General features: G+C 37.4%; 1 protein-coding gene across 15 annotated transcripts in view; it reads left to right on the top strand.

Annotated features, from left to right (window-relative positions):
- The window catches only part of ABI2 (abl interactor 2), a 60,860-nt gene that overhangs the window by 20,896 nt on the left and 19,877 nt on the right, over positions 1-20,087 (top strand). For 10 of the 15 annotated variants that reach the window (XM_021397496.1, XM_021397494.1, XM_021397501.1 and 7 more), the window contains exons 2-4: positions 4,409-4,576; positions 12,414-12,590; positions 16,241-16,258. In XM_021397496.1, the coding sequence (XP_021253171.1) occupies positions 4,409-4,576; positions 12,414-12,590; positions 16,241-16,258 (363 nt within the window). The remainder of the gene's footprint in view (positions 1-4,408; positions 4,577-12,413; positions 12,591-16,240; positions 16,259-20,087) is intronic. The other 5 variants (XM_021397498.1, XM_021397493.1, XM_021397504.1 and 2 more) reach the window with 2 other exon arrangements.

The following is a 20,087-nucleotide window of genomic DNA, read 5'->3' as shown; positions in this document are numbered from 1 at the left end:
GTCCCATATATGAAGTATGAGTTTTCTTTCACTTACCGGTCTTATTTTGAATGATATCAAGGGACGCTGTTGGAGAAGTGATTATTAAATTGTGGGTGCACTGCAGTGTAGTTAGTCCCATATTACAATATAAACCTCAGCTTCCATTTTGACACCGAAATATTGCTGTGTAAAGTGTTATACCCTGAAGAGCTAATTCAAGTATGAATTAAGATTTTTTTTTTTCAGAATGAAATTGCTGTCAGAACTCTTTTGTATATTTCTTGCATTTAGGCTGGTTGAAGGTGATGGCAAGCTCAGGGAAGAAGGAGGGAGAAAATCTCCCTGCCCATAATTTAAAAATTAATATTAAGCTCAGAAGAAAAAGTTGAAAAGATTTGTCACGTTGATATTAAAGGCAACAACTTGTGTTGTAAGAATTCAGCACAGTTCAACTCACAGGTCTAAACTTTTGGGCTCTAATAATAGAATTTGTTGTGTAAGTCTTGTTAGCCCAGCTGAAAATTTTGAACTCTCAAGCTGATGATGGCTATTGGTTGGATAACCATAAATGTTTGGAACTAGAGGAGAAATGACAGCTGCAGTGGCCAACTAAGCTACCCGTGTCTTTTAGTACTTTTTGTGATACACCGCTTTCAGGCCTCTCTTAATTAGCTCTTTCCAACTCATAGGAACTGTTGTTTTGTTTGTTTGTTTTTAATATGTTACTGTCTTTCTAAATTTTCTCATGGTAGTGTTTCTTCTTTTATCTAGTTAGGTTGGCACTGAGTAAATCTTACTATAGTGCTCATGTTGCCTCCATCGTTAGTTTCCTTCTAGTATTTCTTTCCACAATAGAAGCTGCCTTTATGCACAGAACATTCAGGTTCTAGCAGTGGCCTAGTGGGTTTTACCACTGATCTGGCTCATCTCACTTTGGGCTGGGAGGATGCAGTAAATTCTCAGGTGTTTTCTAGTCTTCCTTTTTTGAGATCTGTATGCATTTAGACTTCCCTTTGCTTTCATATAGATGAACTTTATTGACATTTTGTATTCCATACTGCACATTTTTTTCTCTCGTCTGCCGCACACTTCCGTTCAATATTATTTTTTCTTCTTTGCAATTGTTATCATATTGCTTCTGTAGCACAAATATTTGTATTTCCCTAGGCAAGAAAAAAACAAACAAACAAACATGGAGAGGTTTAATTCCTGAAGGAAAAGGATATCTCATATAGTCAGCAGTCCAGGCCATTTTGTGTTCAAATCTGCTAATGTGATTGTGCTCTGTAAATGGAAATTTCAGGGTGGCTAGAAGAAGTGACGCGTAGGCACTGCATCCTGCTGTGAAAAATAGTCAGCTTTGCACCTGCTGCTGGTTGAATTTTACATCCTTTCTGCTGCTAGCAGTTTGAGTTGTATGCTCTAGTATAAAAAAAAAAAAAATCGGAGTATTTTCAGGTGAAGATTTATATTGTGATTCCTGAAGATTGTTAGGCTTAGTCTGGACTTGCATATTGAAGTGGTAACTACTGATAACTTTCCAAGCGCATACTGTTGCACCTTTGCTGATGGAATTTGTAGTCTAGGTTTTAGCTCTAAGGCAATCCATCTCATGTAATGTATCAAGCTTGTAATTTTGTTTTGTTTTTGAAGGAAGCCAAACAATGTATTCGTCGTGAGTGCTTCCTACAAACTGAAACTTTTTCCAGGGATTGCTGGGCTGAGTGGTACGGCTGGGGCCTAGGTGCCGGGTCTCCTGCTCCTGCTGCAGTGGGGCCAGCTGCTCCTGCTGGCAGCTGGCACATCATCCTTGGAGAGCTCTGTGCTGAGGGAAAGTGGAGCTCTCGCAGCTGAGAGCGGGAGGGAGGTACGCTGTGCTGTGGCTCCATGGGGGCCACTTGGTCTGGGCTGTGTGTGGGGGAAGAATGCTACCAGGATGGATGCTGAGCTGCTGCATGCAGATTGGTGACAGCACAGAAAACATCGATGATCCAGAGGTAGTATCTCCTGAAGGCTGTATCTCCTGTTGGTCTGGCTGTGATGCTCAGATATCTTCTTAACATTGCTTGAGAGGTGAAGCTGGAAGTTTGAGGAAGTCCAAACTTTGCATCAGAGATCTGGGGGCTCTGTATAATGGCATGCAGAGCAAATCATATTTCTTCAGGTTATCAGCCAAACACCCAAACTTGGCCTCTCAATCAAAAGGGATTTTGTGCATATAATGGATCCAAATGTGTTTGTAGGCTTACTTCAGAGAAAATCAGTTTCCTCTTGAAAGAGTGTAAATGGAGGTGACTTGAATTCAGGTATTAGGTGTACATCAGTGGAAGAACTAACTTGGAACATGGATTTAAATTTGTACCTCTTGAAGCAGTAAAAGTGTAGTAGATGCTCATAATTTCTAAAATGATAGATTGCTTTCCTTTTGTTCTCAAACACTTAGGCTATTAATGAAGCAAATTGTGCTTGCTGGCTTCTACTCAGCTATTCTGGATGTGGAGTGTAGTAACGTAAATCAGCAGTTTCTGCTTCTATAAATAGGCTTCTGTAGCAGCTGCAGAGCAAAACTGACAAGCTTCTGGTCATTTTTATTATTGCCATTTAGAAGTTGTTTGAATAGCTGTGAAAATGTCCTGTGGTGTGTGTGCTTGCTGTAGTGGTATTTGCAGGCTGAGCTGAGGTTACCAGTGGGAAGGGATCACATTTAGATGCTAACAGTGTGAGAGTTGATGCAGAGAGTTCCGCATTCCTCTGTTTGGGAGTCCCTAAGCTAAGTTTGGAGCTCTTGTACGTAAAATATGTGTTACCCAGGTGGCTGTAAGTCAGGAATTCTTAAACAGGGTTTGGAGACTGTACTTCTCTAAGGGCTTCATGGCTAGATGTGAGCCTTTATGTGCATCCTTGCTTGGAGACAGTCATCATATTGTGCCCTGAGAAGTTGTCCCTCCCCTTCTGCAGTTCATAGCAGCTCCACCGCCGCTGTCCTCATTTTGGGAGCAGAATGGAAAGTGGTACTAGTGGGGCCAGCAAGGAGGAGGAATGCTAGCAGGCTGACCATTGCTGTGACTGAATGGACATAGGAGAGTTTGCGAAGAGTATTGAATATCTTTGGGCATTTAATTGAAGCCCTATGTTTGTGTATGTGTTGTGGTGGTGTGTTGTTTTTTTTCCCCTTGAAATCTTGCTTTTGAGGATCTTAGTGCAAGGTCTAATGAAATACCTTGTGCTACAAGAATGACTTTCCTGTAATAAAGGTACACTTGCTTTCTGTGCCACCCTGGAGTACACGTTGTCAAATGCATGGTAGATTCAGCTTGTGTTGAAGCACACAGAATTACTTTACTTTCCCTCTCTAATAAAAGCATGTTTCTTGAATCTTGGTACTCAACCTGTGTGAAAAATATATAAGGGAAAGGAAATTGTAAAACAGTATATTACAGTGGCAGGTGGGTGTAGAGAGCGCTCGTCACCTGCTACTTTAGAAACAGCATGATTGGCCTGTAAGGAGGCTAAAGATGACCAAAGTGAAATTTACTGTATCCCTAACCCTAACAAACTGGGAACTGAAGTTTATTAGTGTCTTATTTGGGTGTGTTACCATTGGATTAAACTGTATTCTTTATGCTTAGTTAGGTTCTACTGATGTTAACTAATTCTATGAGGAACACTTTGAGGACTAGGCTTTTAGCTCATTAATTCTAATGGTATTTGAAATGGAATATGTTCTTGTATATGGATATCCTCTTGCTTGACAGCTTAAATATTTTAAGTGCTCTTCTGCTAGAATACTAGGTCATACTAATTCTTTGCAGTAGAAAATACAAAGTGAAAATGATCAAAATGTTCAGGAAAACAACAAGAACTTGTCCTTTTAAAGTTTCCATTCACATTTGAATTCAGCTACCACTTTAAGGGAATAGTAATAATTAATTCACAGTGGCCCAGCACTTCCATTTTTAATGACCATTTGTGGCAATAATGGGGTCAGTATAATTGAGAGAGATGAGGAATATGTACAAAGTTTAAAAGGGACCCTGAATTCTGTAGTAGGAACATTTTCTTGTCTCATTGGATAAACAAACAAAATCACAACTGTAAAGAACATTAAGTATTTTGGAACGCTTTTAACATTTTTTAGGAAAGTGTGATATAGGAATTTGCATTTTAAAATATTAAAATATTCATAGAAAAGATCAGCATGTTGTATACTATCTGAATTCCTTTTATAAAATACCGAAACTTTTAAAATACAAAGTTAATGTCTTTTGTGCAGTGAAGAAATGTAAAGGAGGAAAAATGGTAACTTTTATGTGCAGTTAGTTTGAATTCTATAATTTATTGTCCTTTAAAGACAGGCAAAATGAGTTCATTCCATGAATCTTTGTATGAGAGACTTACTGAATAAACCTTTTATTTCTGCTTTCAGTCAGCAGATAAGCAGCGAGCCCTAGAAGAAACCAAAGCCTACACAACCCAGTCATTAGCAAGCGTAGCCTATCTGATCAACACTTTGGCCAACAATGTTCTCCAAATGCTGGATATCCAGGCATCCCAACTTCGACGCATGGAATCTTCAATCAACCATATTTCACAAGTGAGACTTTTTTCTTGATTTTTTTTTGTTGTTCTCTGTTCTTGAAATTATACAGCAAGTAACACTCAATGTGTGCAACTTACCTGACATCTTGTGAATAAGAAGAAGGGTTAAATTTAAAACAGAGGGATGCGTTTCCCCTAATATTACATCTAGGAATGGGTGTCTGTGTGATTTTTATGTTTGTAATGTTGTGAATATTCTACATAGGATAAGAGATTAAATGTAGCTAAGGCCAGATTATTGTTTGGAGATGGGTTTGTTCTGTGTACAAAGTGAAAAGCACAGGTAAATAGCTAATGGAAAATTCAGAAAATTATGTTAAGGGATAGATTAACTTTTCCAACTCTTATTCGTGACATCCTGTATGTGGTATTAAATAGCTACAGGTTCTTAAAATTAAAAAAACCAAAAAAAAAAAAAAAACCACAGTGAAATAGATGGTGGAAGACAGTACTTGTCATCTTTTTCCTTTACCTGTTGCTGTCATACTGGTGACATCTGATGGCAAAAGCGTGTGTGGCTTTTGTTAATTTGTAATGAAGTAAACAGATGGCAAAATTAATGTCTCAAGTTTGTGTATGGCTACAAAACATGCCATTGCAATTTTTTTGAGCAGCAATAAAACGGTCTGCTGTTATCAAGAAGCCATGTATGACCACCACACTGATGAGGGAGTTTTGATGACAAGAATAAGCTGAGAATGAATTTTAGATTTGTTGGAGGTTTACATGCCCATGATGGATTAAAAAGAGAAAGTAAGAGCAACGATACGGAACTTTGTTTTTCTACTACTGTAGAGTTACTTGGTTTCCTTACTGAACTGTAAAAAACACCCAACAGATGTGTAAAGTGTGTTTTCATCAGTAGGTCAACGAGAGTGGATGGATTCAATGTATTTGTTATTAAGAAAATGTTGTAGCTGGCTGGTTCCTTTATGGTTACCTTTTCTCCACCTGAGATGATTCTTCTGTCTTGTGGATGATCACTGTTACAGTTCTCCAAAAGCTGAAACTGTGCCCATAAAGTGGATTGAGATCTGTCAACTTGCTGGTGCTGAAAGGGTTTCTAAACTGCAGGAGAACTAGACCAGCAACATTTTTTGCTGTCTTAATGATCTGAATTGATTTACCAAAGGGTCAGATGAATTCCAGAGCAGGTGCAAAGCCAGGGGCAGTCTGAATTTTCCCTTCTGGTGGTAGTTCACTACTAGGTGGCCTCAGCCATCTCATGCGGCTGCATCCTTAGAAAAAAAGCTGAGAAGTTTGATTTCTTCTGCTGCATACTTCTTGTTAATCCATAGACATCTCAATTCATTTTTTTTTTACCCCAGAAATTGTCACAAGTTACTCTGCCTGCATGTATGTATATGGGCTATGTATATGTTGTGTCTCTCTATGCTGTGTATTTCTATTTGGATGCCAGGAGGAAGTCCTTGACAAGGAGAGTGGTGAGGTTCTGGAACAGGCTGCCCAGAGAGGCTGGGGATGCCCCATCCCTAGAGGTGTTCAAGACCAGGTTGGATGAGGCCTTGGGCAGCCTGGTCTAGTATGAGATCTGGAGATTGGTGGCCCTGCCTGTGGCGGGGGGTTTGTAACTTGGTAATCCTTGGAGTCCCTTCCAACCCAAGCCATTCTGTGATTGAATGTGTGTATATACTCTTCTGCATGTATACGTGTGTGCGTGTGGTGGGTGTGCCTGTGTGTATGTATACAGTTTTTAAAAGGCTAGTGCCAGCTGACAAGTATTTTGGCTGTTTGAGAGCCTAACACAGACTATGGAATAAAACTACTTGAACTCAGGCCTCACTGGATTTTCTGTTTTATAGATACATTAAGTGCATTTGTCACACAGTTACTGTAAAGCAGTTCTGGGGAAAGGTTCACAGCATTTTTAACTTTTTCCTTCTGAGAACCTGGATTTTATGCAGGTTGAGATGTTAGACTGCATTTTTTTTGTCTCTTGTACAAAATGGATGGTTACTCAAAATGAAATGCTAAGTTATCAGTACCCGATACCTGGTACTAGTAATTTTTAACAGCCCAAACTCACAGGCTGCATTTGTACAACCAAGCAAAATTAAAATTATTTCTGATTTTTTAAAATACCTCTGTAGAATTGAAAACAGAAGGTTGTTTTTGTTGCCTTTTTTTTTTTGTTTGTTTACTGTATTACCCATATGTAGGATGCTCCCCAAATCTTCATGGAAGAAGTGATATCAGAAAAACAGACACTTGTATGAAGTGTGCTGGTCCTAGGAACTTAAGACTAAGTTGTACTTAATACCCTCAGAAATGGGTCCATCCCACGATACTGATGTTGTGGGTATTATATTCTCTTTTAATTTCAGTGGTTACTTTTCTTTGGAAAATTGATTTTTCTCACAGTTGCTATGTAATAAATAATTTCAGTTCAGTAACTTTGACTATGCTTCTCCTGGAACAAGCCAAACCTACAGAAGATTTCTTCGATCTTTTTTATTTTGTTTGTCAAGTGGCATTAAACGCTTCATGGTATAATAATATCTCATGGCCAAATTATCATTTCTCTCTGACTCGAAATGATGTCAGTAAGGTAGAACAGATTGGTAACTACCATCTGCTCACATTTGGCAGTGCATTACTGCACTAATACTGTGGTCAGTATGCATTGATATTTAAATTTGGAAAACAGTAGTTCAAGTTATGATATCTAGTTGATTCTCATTCAAGATTCCACATGTTCTCCAAATGAGGGGAGCAAAACTGATTGGTTCTTAGTAAGAAAACTTTTTCAAAAGTGCTTGTTTTGCTTAAATGTAGCTCAAACTCAGAGTCATGATTAACTTCAGAAGATGAAGTACTCTAGTTCTCTGCTCGTACATAAAATGCAAATTTATGTCACTTTCTGTATTTCCTTCTAAAATGTCAACTTAATCAAAGAACTGAGAAGGAAACTGATGGCCATTTGTGGATTTTCAAATTGCATATAGGTCCTGAATGAGGAAATAATTTTAATGCAAGCGATTAAATCCTGTTGTTCTAAAATTTAAGATTACTTTGTTTTGGTCTGATGGCTGATAAATCTATCTGTTCTTACTTGCTTTCTTGATCTTTGTCCAGTAATAGATAATATGCACTGTTTTATATTTGAATAATTTCAATCCTAAATACAGATCATCTGTATAAATATTTATTCTTGTAAGAAAAATTGTGTTAAAATTTTCTCAAGTTAGCAGACGCTGTGAAACAATGATCACCTCCAAATTCTTTAAAGTAATTTTGCAGATTTTCAGGTTTTAATATTTGTATGATGAAAAATATTTGGTCAGATTTGGTTATAAAATGCTCTTAGTGAGAAAGCTGAGCTTTAAAACTATCCTTTGGTAGTAATTATATAAACAAGTGTTCTGTCACAAAGAGTTCGAATATAGTAGGAGTGATGAGTAGTCTCCAGTGATGCTATAGGATGGAGAAACCTGCTTCATCCTCTTCTTATGGAATTTGTCTCCCATGATGCTTCCAGTCATAAGCAGTGAATAGATCATAGTCAGCATGTGATGCTTGGTTGAACTGCAGCAGTGTGCATGAGTCAAGTGTTCTCTGCATGGAAATTCCCTTGGGCCTTCCACTGCGGTGTCGGTGAAGGCTGGTAACTGTTTTTGGTTGTCCTTTTCTTGTGAATTATATGAATAGCAGACTTTTCTAAAAATGGCAAATTCTAAGAATAGCCAGACTTTTCTGAAAATAGCAATGCAAATCTAACTTCACACTGTAGACATTACCAGTTCATTGGGTAGGTAGCTCTTCAGTATCTTTGTATCGTTATGACCTCTTACTGTACAGAATACGTATAATTTACGTTGAAGCAACAGATACGTTACATTTCTGACATCAGTTTTTCATTTTAAAGTAATAGTCCAGTTTTCAAGCTAATTTGAAATAAGATTGTTTAAAGTAAGATATAAAAAAGGAACAACACCATCCAACTTAGCATCATTGTACTTAAGCAGCCTTTTCTCCTAAGGTGTTTTTAAAGTGAATTTTAAAAGCCCAAACAGACTGACAGTAAATTGATAAATGAAAATTAGAATGTTTTGAGGAAGAAATAAAGACTGTGGAGACTTTTGTTTCTGAAATTTTGACAGCAGATTGGGCTTCCCAAGTGCTAGCTTAATATTCCGGGAAATTTCATTCATAGGTAAAATATATTTCAAAACTCTGAGTTCAGTGACTTTTAAGTGAAGTGGTGAATAATGTTAATTTTGTTTTTCTCCTTAAGCTGGTGCTTGCCTTTTTCAGACATTATGGAAAGTATATGAAAAGATGGTAATGATGAGTGTAACCTCTGATGAACTTTCTGTTATGTAAATGCTTTTGCCCAGTGGAATGATGGGGGAAAAAATGCATAATACTGTCAGGAGTTAGAAATTTCTTATCAGACAATAGTATTTTAAGTTATGGAAGAACAGAGTATATCCTGTCTGCTGCTCCTGCTAGACTTCACAGGTTTGGTGTTCTGCTAATCCAGCTATAACCTCCAATAATGAATCACACTTTTTTGTCATATTCTTGGAGATCTTTCTGAAGAGAGTCATTTGTAATTGATGCTTCTTAGTAGAAGTTTCTATATCAATGAATAAACATTCTGCTGACATTCTTAATTGTTAAAGGATTTATGCTAGTACTGGAGACAATAATTACCTGTGTTGAAGATAAATATTTTGATTTTCTTTAGTAGCAGGTTAATCTTTGTTCCTTTTTCTACTTATCAAATAGCTTAATGTTTTTTTTCCTGCTATTTTATAAATGTCTTAAGATCTTATGACTTCAGTTGTCAACTAATCAAAAAAAATGAAATTTTTGAAAAACCTTCCAACACAATACAATTTGGGGCGTGTTTGCCTGAAGTGGATGCTGTCTTAATGAGCTTAGTCATTCCATTGCTGCTAAGTATTAAGGAGATGTTCTGAATCACAATGCAAGAGAACCCCCTTTAGATGAGCTTCAGATTGTAATCAGATTTTACACTTTTCATTGTTTGTTACTGAAGTCGTGCCTCGCTTATCACGGTAGTCCTTAAGGAAACTGAATGTACTTACAATTCCTACTTAATTATTAATAAAACCCTCTCGTCATTCATGGAAACAAGTTTCCACAGTGCCAAGGTGCTGTTGCTACAATAACATGTGCATTAAGTGCCTTCATTCACCTTATGTTTCTAGATAATTGTGTAATAGAATACTAAAAGTGTCTGGTTAAGTTTGCAGAAGTGATGCACTTGAAATGCAGAGAAAGTATGAAAAACCTACTAATGCTGCGCTGAATTACTTTCTCTGATTCGTAGGTTGAAGTCCAAGCTCTGAGAATGTAGTGCCTAAGGTAGAAATGTTTTGATTCAGAGCTATACAACTGTGATGTTGCAGTACATTTGAAACATTATATAGCAATTGAGAGGCAGTTGCTCTGCCAGCTGGGGTTGTTTAACCTTTCAGCAAATGGGATCAGAGAAACAAAGAACACAAAATGTTTCTGCAGTTCTCTAGTGTCATGTCTAGATCACAGATGAAGTCCGAGATAGCAGCAGAGATTGAATTCTTCTGTGGTAATAACATGAAACTGTCTTCCAAGTTGTTGCAGATGCATGCAGTTAGATTATAAAAACAAAGACAAACAGACAAAACAGTTTGTGCTTTCTAAGTCCCCAGCAGCTGAGGTGAGAATTTTGTAGACCATCTTTGGGTATAATGGCTCTGTGAACCTCTCCTTCTGCTATCCCGTGAAAGTGAAGGTTTGGCAAAGAGTAGGGACTAAAATACGTTGGAAGATGAAATACTGGATCTTACCCTGACATAGAATAGTACTTTTTTGGTGTGCTGGATTGGAACATGAGTATGTGCTCTATTTGCTCTGGTGCTTGAACAACCCTAAGTACTGTATGAGATGTGAAGAATCTGACTCGCACTGTTGCTTTGGGGGGGGTGATATCTAGACCTGGTCATCCCAGGAAACTCCAGAAAGGACTGTGGCAAAATTAGTGGTGAATCAGCTTAATTCTTAAATTAAGCTTGCTCAAACTGTGAATTTCTGCAGAGGTTCATGTGTTGGCCAGATTTGGGTGGATTTTTGTAAGGGTGATGGAGAATGTAACCCAGTTAGTTTAACTTCCCTAAATGATTTCCAGTCGTTACCCAATGAACTTGAACTTTCTAAAGAGAGGATTACCAACGTATTCTGACATTGAATTATCTATTTTTTTTTTTGGTAGCTTTATTTGAAGAAATAGCTGCACAGCTTTGGTCAGAGCTTTATTGCTCTAGGCAGGTGGTACTAGAAGTGGCAGAAATGGACGTGACAAAGCTGTATTAGTTGCTTCAATTTAGCAAAGGTGCAAGATCTTGAAAATATGTTGTTGGGAAATAATGGATAATCTTGATAGACTGTAATTTAAACTTGCACATTATGCCCTTAATGTTTGGGGAAATTCTTCTCTGGAAAGAGTTTGAAGAAACAGCTTTCAGGAAGTGTTGCTTGTTTGTTTGTTTTCGTGGGTGTTTTGTATGTTTCTTTTGTTTGCTTTTGTTTGTGTCTGTGGTTTTTTGTTGTTCATTGTTTTATATTTTAGAGTTATTTTCACAGATAATACAGATGTACAAGATCTTTTTTACTGCTTCTGGTATCCTTGGCTCAAGCAGAAGTGTGCAACATTGTAGCCAATCCCACTGTTCCAGTGCCTGCCCACAGAAAAATAAAATTCAGAAAACTTTTGTTATGAAAATGGTTTCTCATTTGTACCTGTTCCTTTGTAATTGCTACAGAGCATTTGTGTTGGCTATGAAAAGACTCTCCAGTACCGTCGTGATTGCAAGAAATTTTATGAATGATTAATGATCTTAATGATGATAATTCTGGGTGTTTTCTTACCTTAACCTGTAGCTAAAATGTTCACAACTCTGAAGTTTTTTGTAGGCAAAGGTGTTTTGTCAACAAACGATGATGATTTTTTTAATGCTGCATGCAACTCTGTGCACCTTGATTTAAGAGGGTTGTTTTTTTCCCTGCAAGAGATGGGTTGTTTTTTTGATAACGTTCTCTTTTTCCTTTTCCTATTAAAAAAAAAAAAAAAAAAAAATTCAAGCACATGTTTTCACAGAATGAATTTTCAGTAGGACCTTGTTTCTAAGCTAGATATTCTCCTGTGGTACTCACTGTATAATGTTTGTGTTACAGGAAGGATGGCTTTTCTGTGATAGCCTTACCCATTCTAAATTAAGGCACTGGGCTTAATGACCTAAAATCTCACCATTGCTTTGTGATGACGAGTTCTTACTGACTGTAGTACCTTGTCTGATTTGTCTGAGAGAAGCTATATTCTGTCGTATAACTACCAGTGCTAGCATAGTAAACTCTTATAGTGTGAGAAAAGCAGCTCACAGTTTGTTTTTCAGGGTGTAGAAGTTAAGGTTTGGGAAGATATCCTTACGCTTTGTCTCATCAAAGGGTACTTCAAAGATGAGCTGAGGGAGCAGTTGTAAAATTAAAAAAGATAATTAAAAGAATTGTATAAATCAGTGTCAGTAAATTCACAGGAAATAAAAATGGAAAAAAAAAAAGATATTTTGCTGAATTGTAGAGAATGAGAGTAATAGAAAACCCAAAGAACTTATGGCTATTAGTGTAGGTTTGGAGGTGACAAGTTCAACAGTAAATCAAACAAGGGTGATGTAAGCAAGTAAATGCAGTGATATGTTTAGCACAGTATCAAAACATTGGAACTGATTTAGTTAGTATTTTTTTTGTCTACTGACTCTGTATTCAAATGCATACCACTGTTAGTAAATACACTGCGTCTTTTGTAGACGGTGGACATTCACAAAGAGAAAGTTGCTAGAAGAGAAATTGGTATCTTGACTACAAACAAAAACACCTCAAGAACTCACAAAATCATTGCACCAGCTAACTTGGAGCGACCAGTTCGCTACATCAGGAAACCTATTGATTATACAATTCTAGATGATATTGGACATGGAGTGAAGGTAGGTGATATTGTTAAAACAGCCAAACTGCAAATACTTTGTCTTTGTATATTTACAAAATAACTTGATGCTTTTCATGGTAATATACCAGTTTCTCCTTGCCTGGCCAGTATGTCTATATGTGTAAGAAGAGTTCCGCAAGGCTGCAGTTACTCTTTCCCCTTCCCTTTCTCTCTGAACCTCGCAACTCACTGAATCTTATTTCTGAGGACTGTAGATCTCAGCTTTTACAATGCTTCTAAACATGTTCTTGTGTGATGCTGCTCTTACTATTTGAGTCAGTTATCAGGATATACCTGAGTAATAAAAGGCTAATGACCATCTCTCACTTTTCTCTCTGAATTAGCAGCACAGAGTATGATCCAGCTTTAGCTGCCCTGGTTTACTTGGAAGCGCATCTGAAGAAAGCGTTTGCATAAGAAGTATTAGTTGCTCTCTTCTTTAACTTCTGTCAGTCTGTCATACCCATGTCCTGTAACGTGCTTTGTTAAAGTGAGCTCTCTACTACTTTTTTGCCATACAGGGTTTCAGAATGTTGATAGTGCTGCCAAGCTCAAAGCCAGCTGATCCTAATTGTTTAAGACTAGGAAAAATGAATTTCAGGGTCAAGATCAGAATAAGTCACAATTGGTGGCTGTCTTGTCCAAGCGTTAGAGCAGTGTACACAACGGCAGTGATGGCAAGTGTGAGATTAGATGTATGTGGATTTTTTCTAAGCATTTCCTGAATGCCAGCAGAGTCTTTGCAGGCATGTCATTGTCTCATTGTTAAATTGTGCTGCCAGGAAAACAAATATGGAAATGAGAACACTGACGAAGTTAAAGTTCCAGGAGAAGAAAGGTAAATGATGCAAAGCTGTGTCATTTTTACATGACAAACTAACAAATCTATAAACCTCTAAGTTAGCGGTACAGTAAGATGCTTCTTCCAGTTCAACTACACCAGAATTTCTTTTTGTTTGACACCTTACATGCATTGGGTTACCTATGATGTTCAGTTTGAACTGTCAGCTTGGATTTAACCTGACTTTTAAAATTCAAATTCTTGACAGTCCCGTTTAAATATTTCTTTGGAGCAGTTTTTCTTGAAGTCTTATTTGCATCCTGTTAGTCAACAGGAAGGTTTTTTCACCATTTCTTACCAAAAGATTCAGCTTCAATTTGTGACCTTAATCAGATTTTCAACAGACAAGTGACTCTTTAATTTAGAGAAAAAATATGAACAAAGAAAGAAAGAAAACCAAAACAACCCCTGCAATATCAATAATAGCTACTGTTTCATCTAGGAAATCATTATAATTCTTGTGTTAAAATCTACTACCAATTCAAATTTTGAATTTTGAAATTTGAATTTCTGCAGGTCAACGGAGCTCTTTCTGAATATTGTTCTTGATAATATTTTTGATCACTTTTGTTTTAATGAGATTATTTTAGAACTCATTAAAAAAGGTTTTAATTGCTCTACAACACAATGTTACTTCCCACTGGCTTTAAACCCTTAATTGTTATTCTACTTACCTCAATGTAGTAGAATCATACCCACTGTGATGCAGAGGCTGATGAGTAAAATGTGTATTTGCAGCCATTTGTTCTGCTTGTAATGTACTTGAAACAGCATCCAAATGTCCTGTTTGCAGTGTACTATATTTATCTTGAAAAAATGAAGCATTGTGTGCTTAGTGAAACATCTAGCAAATTTGAACATTAAGCTCCATAGATCAATTCCATTTGGGTTAATCCTGTGTTCAGCGCTGAGGAAAGAACCACTCTCTTGCTAATGGGGAGAAAGTGGCCAGTTGTGTTTATCGGCTTCTTAGTTACTTAAGCAGAACAAAACCACGGAATAGTTTACTAGATCTCCTGCTGGACAACAAAAAGAAAAAGATGAGAGGCAAGAGCTTTAAATTTGCATATTTTTAGCTGTTTATTGCTTGAGCTGTGGTATTTCTCCCTTAAAATGAGTACTTGGCAAGTTACTTGATAAATAACATTGAAGTTCTAGTTACTATTAGTCCTCTGTCTACTTTTTGCTGTAGGGCTTTCCCTCTAGCACTGGGACACAACGTTATTTATTATCAAGGCAATCAAAAAAGTAGTGTAGCATGCTTTCATTGTGGTCTCTGAAAATGATTGCGAACTGGACTGAGAATAATAAAGGAGAAACAGGGGAGCATCCTTGGCCAAGAAATCCAGCGTGCCATGTTGAAGTAAATAGTTTAACCAGTTTACTAACCAGGTATATCACCCTTGGAAATTCAAAACATTGGTAGATACCTTCTTTGGGAAAAGGTGCTTTACTGTATGGTGGGAGAGAATTTAAATGCCACTATGTCATTTGAAGTGGTCCCTCCTCGTCTTGCTTCCCTGAAGCCACAATGCTGCAAAAATACGAAAAACTTCTTATCTGAAAGGGACTTGCGCTATTTTTTTTTTTTTTGAGTGTTTCCTGGCTTACAGACTCATCTGCTTTTCTTTCCAAGAGGTTTCCTAGTCATGAGGATGGAAAAGAAAAAAGTTTGATCCATTTGAAGTAGTGTGTAGTTGTATTAAGGTACTGTAATTATCAGGCAGTACTGCTGAGGAAAAGGTCTCTCCTCCTGGACCCTTTTGTGTAATTGACAATCTTTCCAGCCCGTACAGGGACACCTGGCTTTGCTGGGCAACTGTGAAGCAGGGACTTTCTTGGTTAATATCTCCATGAAACTTTGAACTTGAAGACAGGCCGCTTTCTAGTAAATCATATTATGTTTTCTTTGCTCCATTGGGTTCTTGTTATGAGCTAAGTGAATGAACCAGAGTAGTCCCTGCTGTCGAGATTCTGCCATGTTTTACATTTGGTGTTAGAAGAAATTTAAGAAATGTCATGTGCAATGTATTTAGATCACCTGAACTGAAAACAGATCAAAAGATATTCAAATGGGAGGACTACTTTTTCTGATATTTTTATTATGGTGAAAGAAAATATATGGTATTATGCCAGTGAGATATTGTGTGACTTCATGCCAAAAAAACCTAGCACTTAAGCTTTGAAATGTTTCACTGTTGGCTAATGTCTTAACATTACGTTTAGAAAAAGGTACAAGGCATGGTGATTTACTCTTGGTCTTTGTTCAAGAGATTTCTCACTGGACCAGATTAAGAGTTAACTAATAGCATTGTCTAGGAAAGAACATGTATTAGCTTAATATTTAGAGGATTTTGTTTCAGCTGGTTGTAAATATGCTAACACAGGCAACTGAGTTCAGTTGAGCTCAGGGTATTGATAAATCTATTCTTTGACAGCTCCAAAAATTAATCTCTGAAGATTATCTATCAAGGTCTTATGTTCCATTCTGAAGGACGGTGACTTGCAGTTAGCACTGTAAGAACTTGAGTAAACAGTGTACCGACAATTGAGCTTTAATTTTGAAGTGTTAATCTAAGGGCTTTGTGATCAACATATATTGAAAGTTTCAGCTTGAAAATCTTTTATTCATAACACATTCTGCTTTAGCCACTCTTTCTATGATCTACTGATACATTATTTTGTTAATGCTGAATGCTTAACTTTTTTCTTTCTTTTTCCTTTCTCTTCATATCCTGAAGTTCCAACTAACCTTTCAATGCTTTTTTTTTCCTTACCTCTTTTATTTGCTCCATTTATGCATTAAGTGGTTGCTTAGATTTAAGGTAAGAAATCCCAGGGCTGGATTCCCATTCTTATTCTTCTGAGACTATTACACACGGGGAGATGGTTATGTGAATGTTGCAGATTTAAAACGTTGTTTAAAACAACGTAACTCTCGTTCCTGTGAATCTGGTGAATGACTCTTTTGCAGATAAATGTTTTGTGATGGAAATTGATGTATTCGTGTAAGGAAGCTAACAGTTCATTTAAAAAGTTTTGTGGCAAAATATTAACTATCTTAAATGTATTTACCATATCATTTACAGAGGAGGAATATTGTGCTAACTATGGATTAAAAAAAAACCAACAAATGCCTAGCAGCTGGATGTGAGCCTCCCCCTGTGTAATATTCTTTTTATCCTATATACGGTATGAATTGTTTTTTGATTGGGATTAATTTTTCAGCGTAAGATTGCTCCGATAAGGGGGCTCTAAAGGTGTGTAAAATAAAATAATAATAATAATAATTGAAATCTGTACATCATTTTTTAAAGTTGCAGTATCCTTAATTTTTTCAGAATCTGGTAGTGGTATTTAAATACAAAGAGCCACTCGGTGACTGAGTGATTTATGTGGAAGGCTGTTAAGTGACTAATGTGTCAGAAAATTCAGACTGGAGTATGGCAAATTCTTCAGGGTCTCAGAGGAATTCAAACGTTAGTAGTGTTAGTGGCTGCAGAACTAACAGCAAAAAGCCTCAAAATTTGACAAGAAGTTGAAATTGCATGATCCAGCATTGGAATGCATTAAATAGTAAATAGATGTAGCCTTTATTGAGCATTTTTGGTATTGTTGTCTTCCTGAAGTGCATCTGGTTTGGGGATTTGGGTTAGAAGGAATGAAATTTATTTAGTGGCAGCCATGGTTTTAAAGAGGGAACTACATTTGAAAGTGCAGAATACTAAGATGTCACATGGAAAATATTAATTAAATGGAGTTCCAAGATGATGTGTAATCTTCTTCATGACTAAGTATTTTCCGTGACTGAAAAGCTAAAAGAAAACCCTGCACATTCCTGTTAAATAGCTACTAGGGCAGCTATCCTAATGACGCCCCTGTGGAGTTGGCCAGCTGGTACTTGGGATAAGGTACTGCTGTGTATGTAGCACGTCTGATCACAATGAACATTTCTTAGTTAATGAAAGAAGATTTTTCACGAGTGTGGGGTACAGTATTGTATTTTAAGTCGCATAGTGGTTAAATGTTTTTGGGGAGTTATAAAATAGATGTCCTCCCTGTCTGTTTCTGTCTATCTGTATGAAATGGATACTTCTGGTGCTGAATGTGTCTTATTCTGCACGCAGTCCATGCTAGATGGTGCTTTTAGAAGCGGAATGGGCAAACTGTCATCTTCCTCCGGTGCTCTCTGCAGTTGCAGTTATGAACCAGTAATGACTATCCTAAAAAAGTAAAATATAAAAGCAATGTAATTATATATAATGCATGAGCTGCAGTATCTGTGCATTGTCTGCAGTGGTGGAAAATCTATTCAGCATTTCAGAAATTTTTTTTTCTTTTTATGGGTTTAGAATGAAAATAACATTCTTTGTTATAACACCAGCTAAAGTATTTCTCCATTTTATTGGAGTGAACCTGATCGCAAATTCCATTTGGTGGTTAAAATGTGCCAATCATCTTCTCATTGCCAAACCCGTGCGGGTTATAAAGAACCCCGTTAGCGGATGTATGTTACTCGTCAGGTGTCCCCATAGCCGCAGTGTGTCAGCCCAAAAGGAGAAAACTGAAAGAAGCCCACTGACCGTAGTTCTGTGTGGATATTAATTTTACTTGGGAGATGTCATATGAAATGTTTACGTTGTATTTATTTTTCATGGCTGCAAGGAAACCTTAGTCTTGGCTGAGAGTTCTGCCATTAAACTGACTGACAGGGCGAACTGTGCTTCTGCCTGCATAGCTTACCTTTAAATTTAAGGCACAATTTTAAGAAAACTGCAGCTACAAGTGAGAGGAGTATCTGTACCATCTCCCATCAGCAGATCAATTTAGAATGATGTTGTTGAAGCCTTTTTGTACTTACTGGACTCGGTTCTTCAATTACTTTATGTAATTGAACACAGTATAAGCGGGTAAACTCGCTTGCTGAAACTTTTACTTGTGGTCGTTGGCAAGACGAGGTTGAAATATAGACTTTTCACTTCTGTATCAACTAGTTTATCAACTGATGGACATACGGCTTAAATTAGACTTGCAGAATAACTATTCAAGTGGTCAAGCACAACCTGGCAAGGAATTTACTCTGAGGTAGACAGGCAAAATAATAGTCTGTACTCCCTGGAGCTTTAACAAGATGAAGTGAGGCGTGGGAAGTTTTCGTTCAGCATTAGGTGGTTTTTGCTGGTGTCAGGTATTAAATTGCTCAGGAAGGCTGGATAGCTGCTCAGAGCTTCTGAATGTACTCTGTGGAACATCACTACTGGGATGCTTTCTTGTTAGATTTGCCATATCTTTTGCTAACCTGAAAGATCTAGAAAATCTAATTTGACAGTAAAGCACCCCTTAGACACTTCTGGGCAGAGTCCAACTTTAGGTTTAGTTCTTCCTGCGGTTTGGAATATAAGCTCTTCAGTCTTTTTGGTGAAAATCGCTTTAGCTTGATAATGAATCTAACAACGAGATGCCTGGTAAACATGTTCTGGATTTGAATCTTTGCTGCAGTGAAGTTTTTTAAAGCTGTGCAGATAAACAGTTAAGTGCCTTAAAGCTCTCGAAATAAATGGTACATTGGTGCAAATACTTTGAACAGGTCTGTCTGACCAGCCATGTATCTCTGCACTTCTTGTTCAGGCAATAGTGCCTTCTTTTAAACAGAATGATCTGTAGCAGTCACTTCAGGCCTTTTGTTTCTTTGAAGTTTTTTTACTGCTGTTACTGTGGAGCTGAATCTCAGGGCATCTTCCAGGATGTGTTACTTACGAAGGATGTGCTTGTTTTAGGTTGTTTATGCAGTTCCTTCCTCAGTAAGGCATTGCATTCTAGCTCCAGCACTGCTGGAGTTACAGCTCTGGTCCTTAGACCTTTTCAGCTGTAGCCCTGCTGCAGGCTACCTCGTGTAAAAAAACAAAACAAAACAAAAAAAACAAAACCAAAAAAACTTCTGTAAGGTACCCAGTCAAAGAAATACTTATCTGAGAGTGCTCGTGTACTCTCCCTAGAATTATTTGAAGTCCTTCCATTTAATTTCAATGCATGATGTTTTCTGCTTTTTTTGCCTCCATGGAAAGAGGCAAAACACTGGAAAAATTCCTCCATTCATTCTGCATAGGCCATGTGCAGTGCTGCTCTGTGTTCACAGGGTATCTTTCGTCTTTTACCACAATCAGCTACTTTTTTTTTTCCTACAGTTTGTGCCCAGGTCATTATTGCCTCTCTCTATCTTTTCTTGTTTTTAGCACAACGGTGAGATGCTTTGTGATTTTTGGTTGTAGGCTCTGTTTTGCCACGCAGTTTCCTAAAAGAATTTGCAAGCTCTTGGATACAAACCAACCACGGATCTGTGGAGTCCTGCAGTTACACAAACCACCAACAGGCAGATGCGTTCCTTTGCTTTTCCCCTCCAGTTTAACCAGCTGCAGCTGGATTCTTAAAGCTGTGTGGAGCCAGGGGACATGTCATCAGAAACAGTACAACTTCTATCTGGAAAACTCTAGCTTACTTTGGAATTCCAACTGATTCCGATTGAAAAACTTACTTTTAAAAATTGATTGTAACTGGAAACGTGACCATGAGTTCTAGTGCTTGCTTTGGATTGCAGAAACGTATATGAGGGATGTCTGTATTTGTCTCAAAACTATATTTGCCACCAAATATGCA

The sequence above is a fragment of the Numida meleagris genome, chromosome 5 (assembly GCF_002078875.1).
Source record: "Numida meleagris isolate 19003 breed g44 Domestic line chromosome 5, NumMel1.0, whole genome shotgun sequence".
Classification (NCBI taxonomy): domain Eukaryota; kingdom Metazoa; phylum Chordata; class Aves; order Galliformes; family Numididae; genus Numida; species Numida meleagris.
This window is presented reverse-complemented; position numbering and strand designations above follow the sequence as displayed.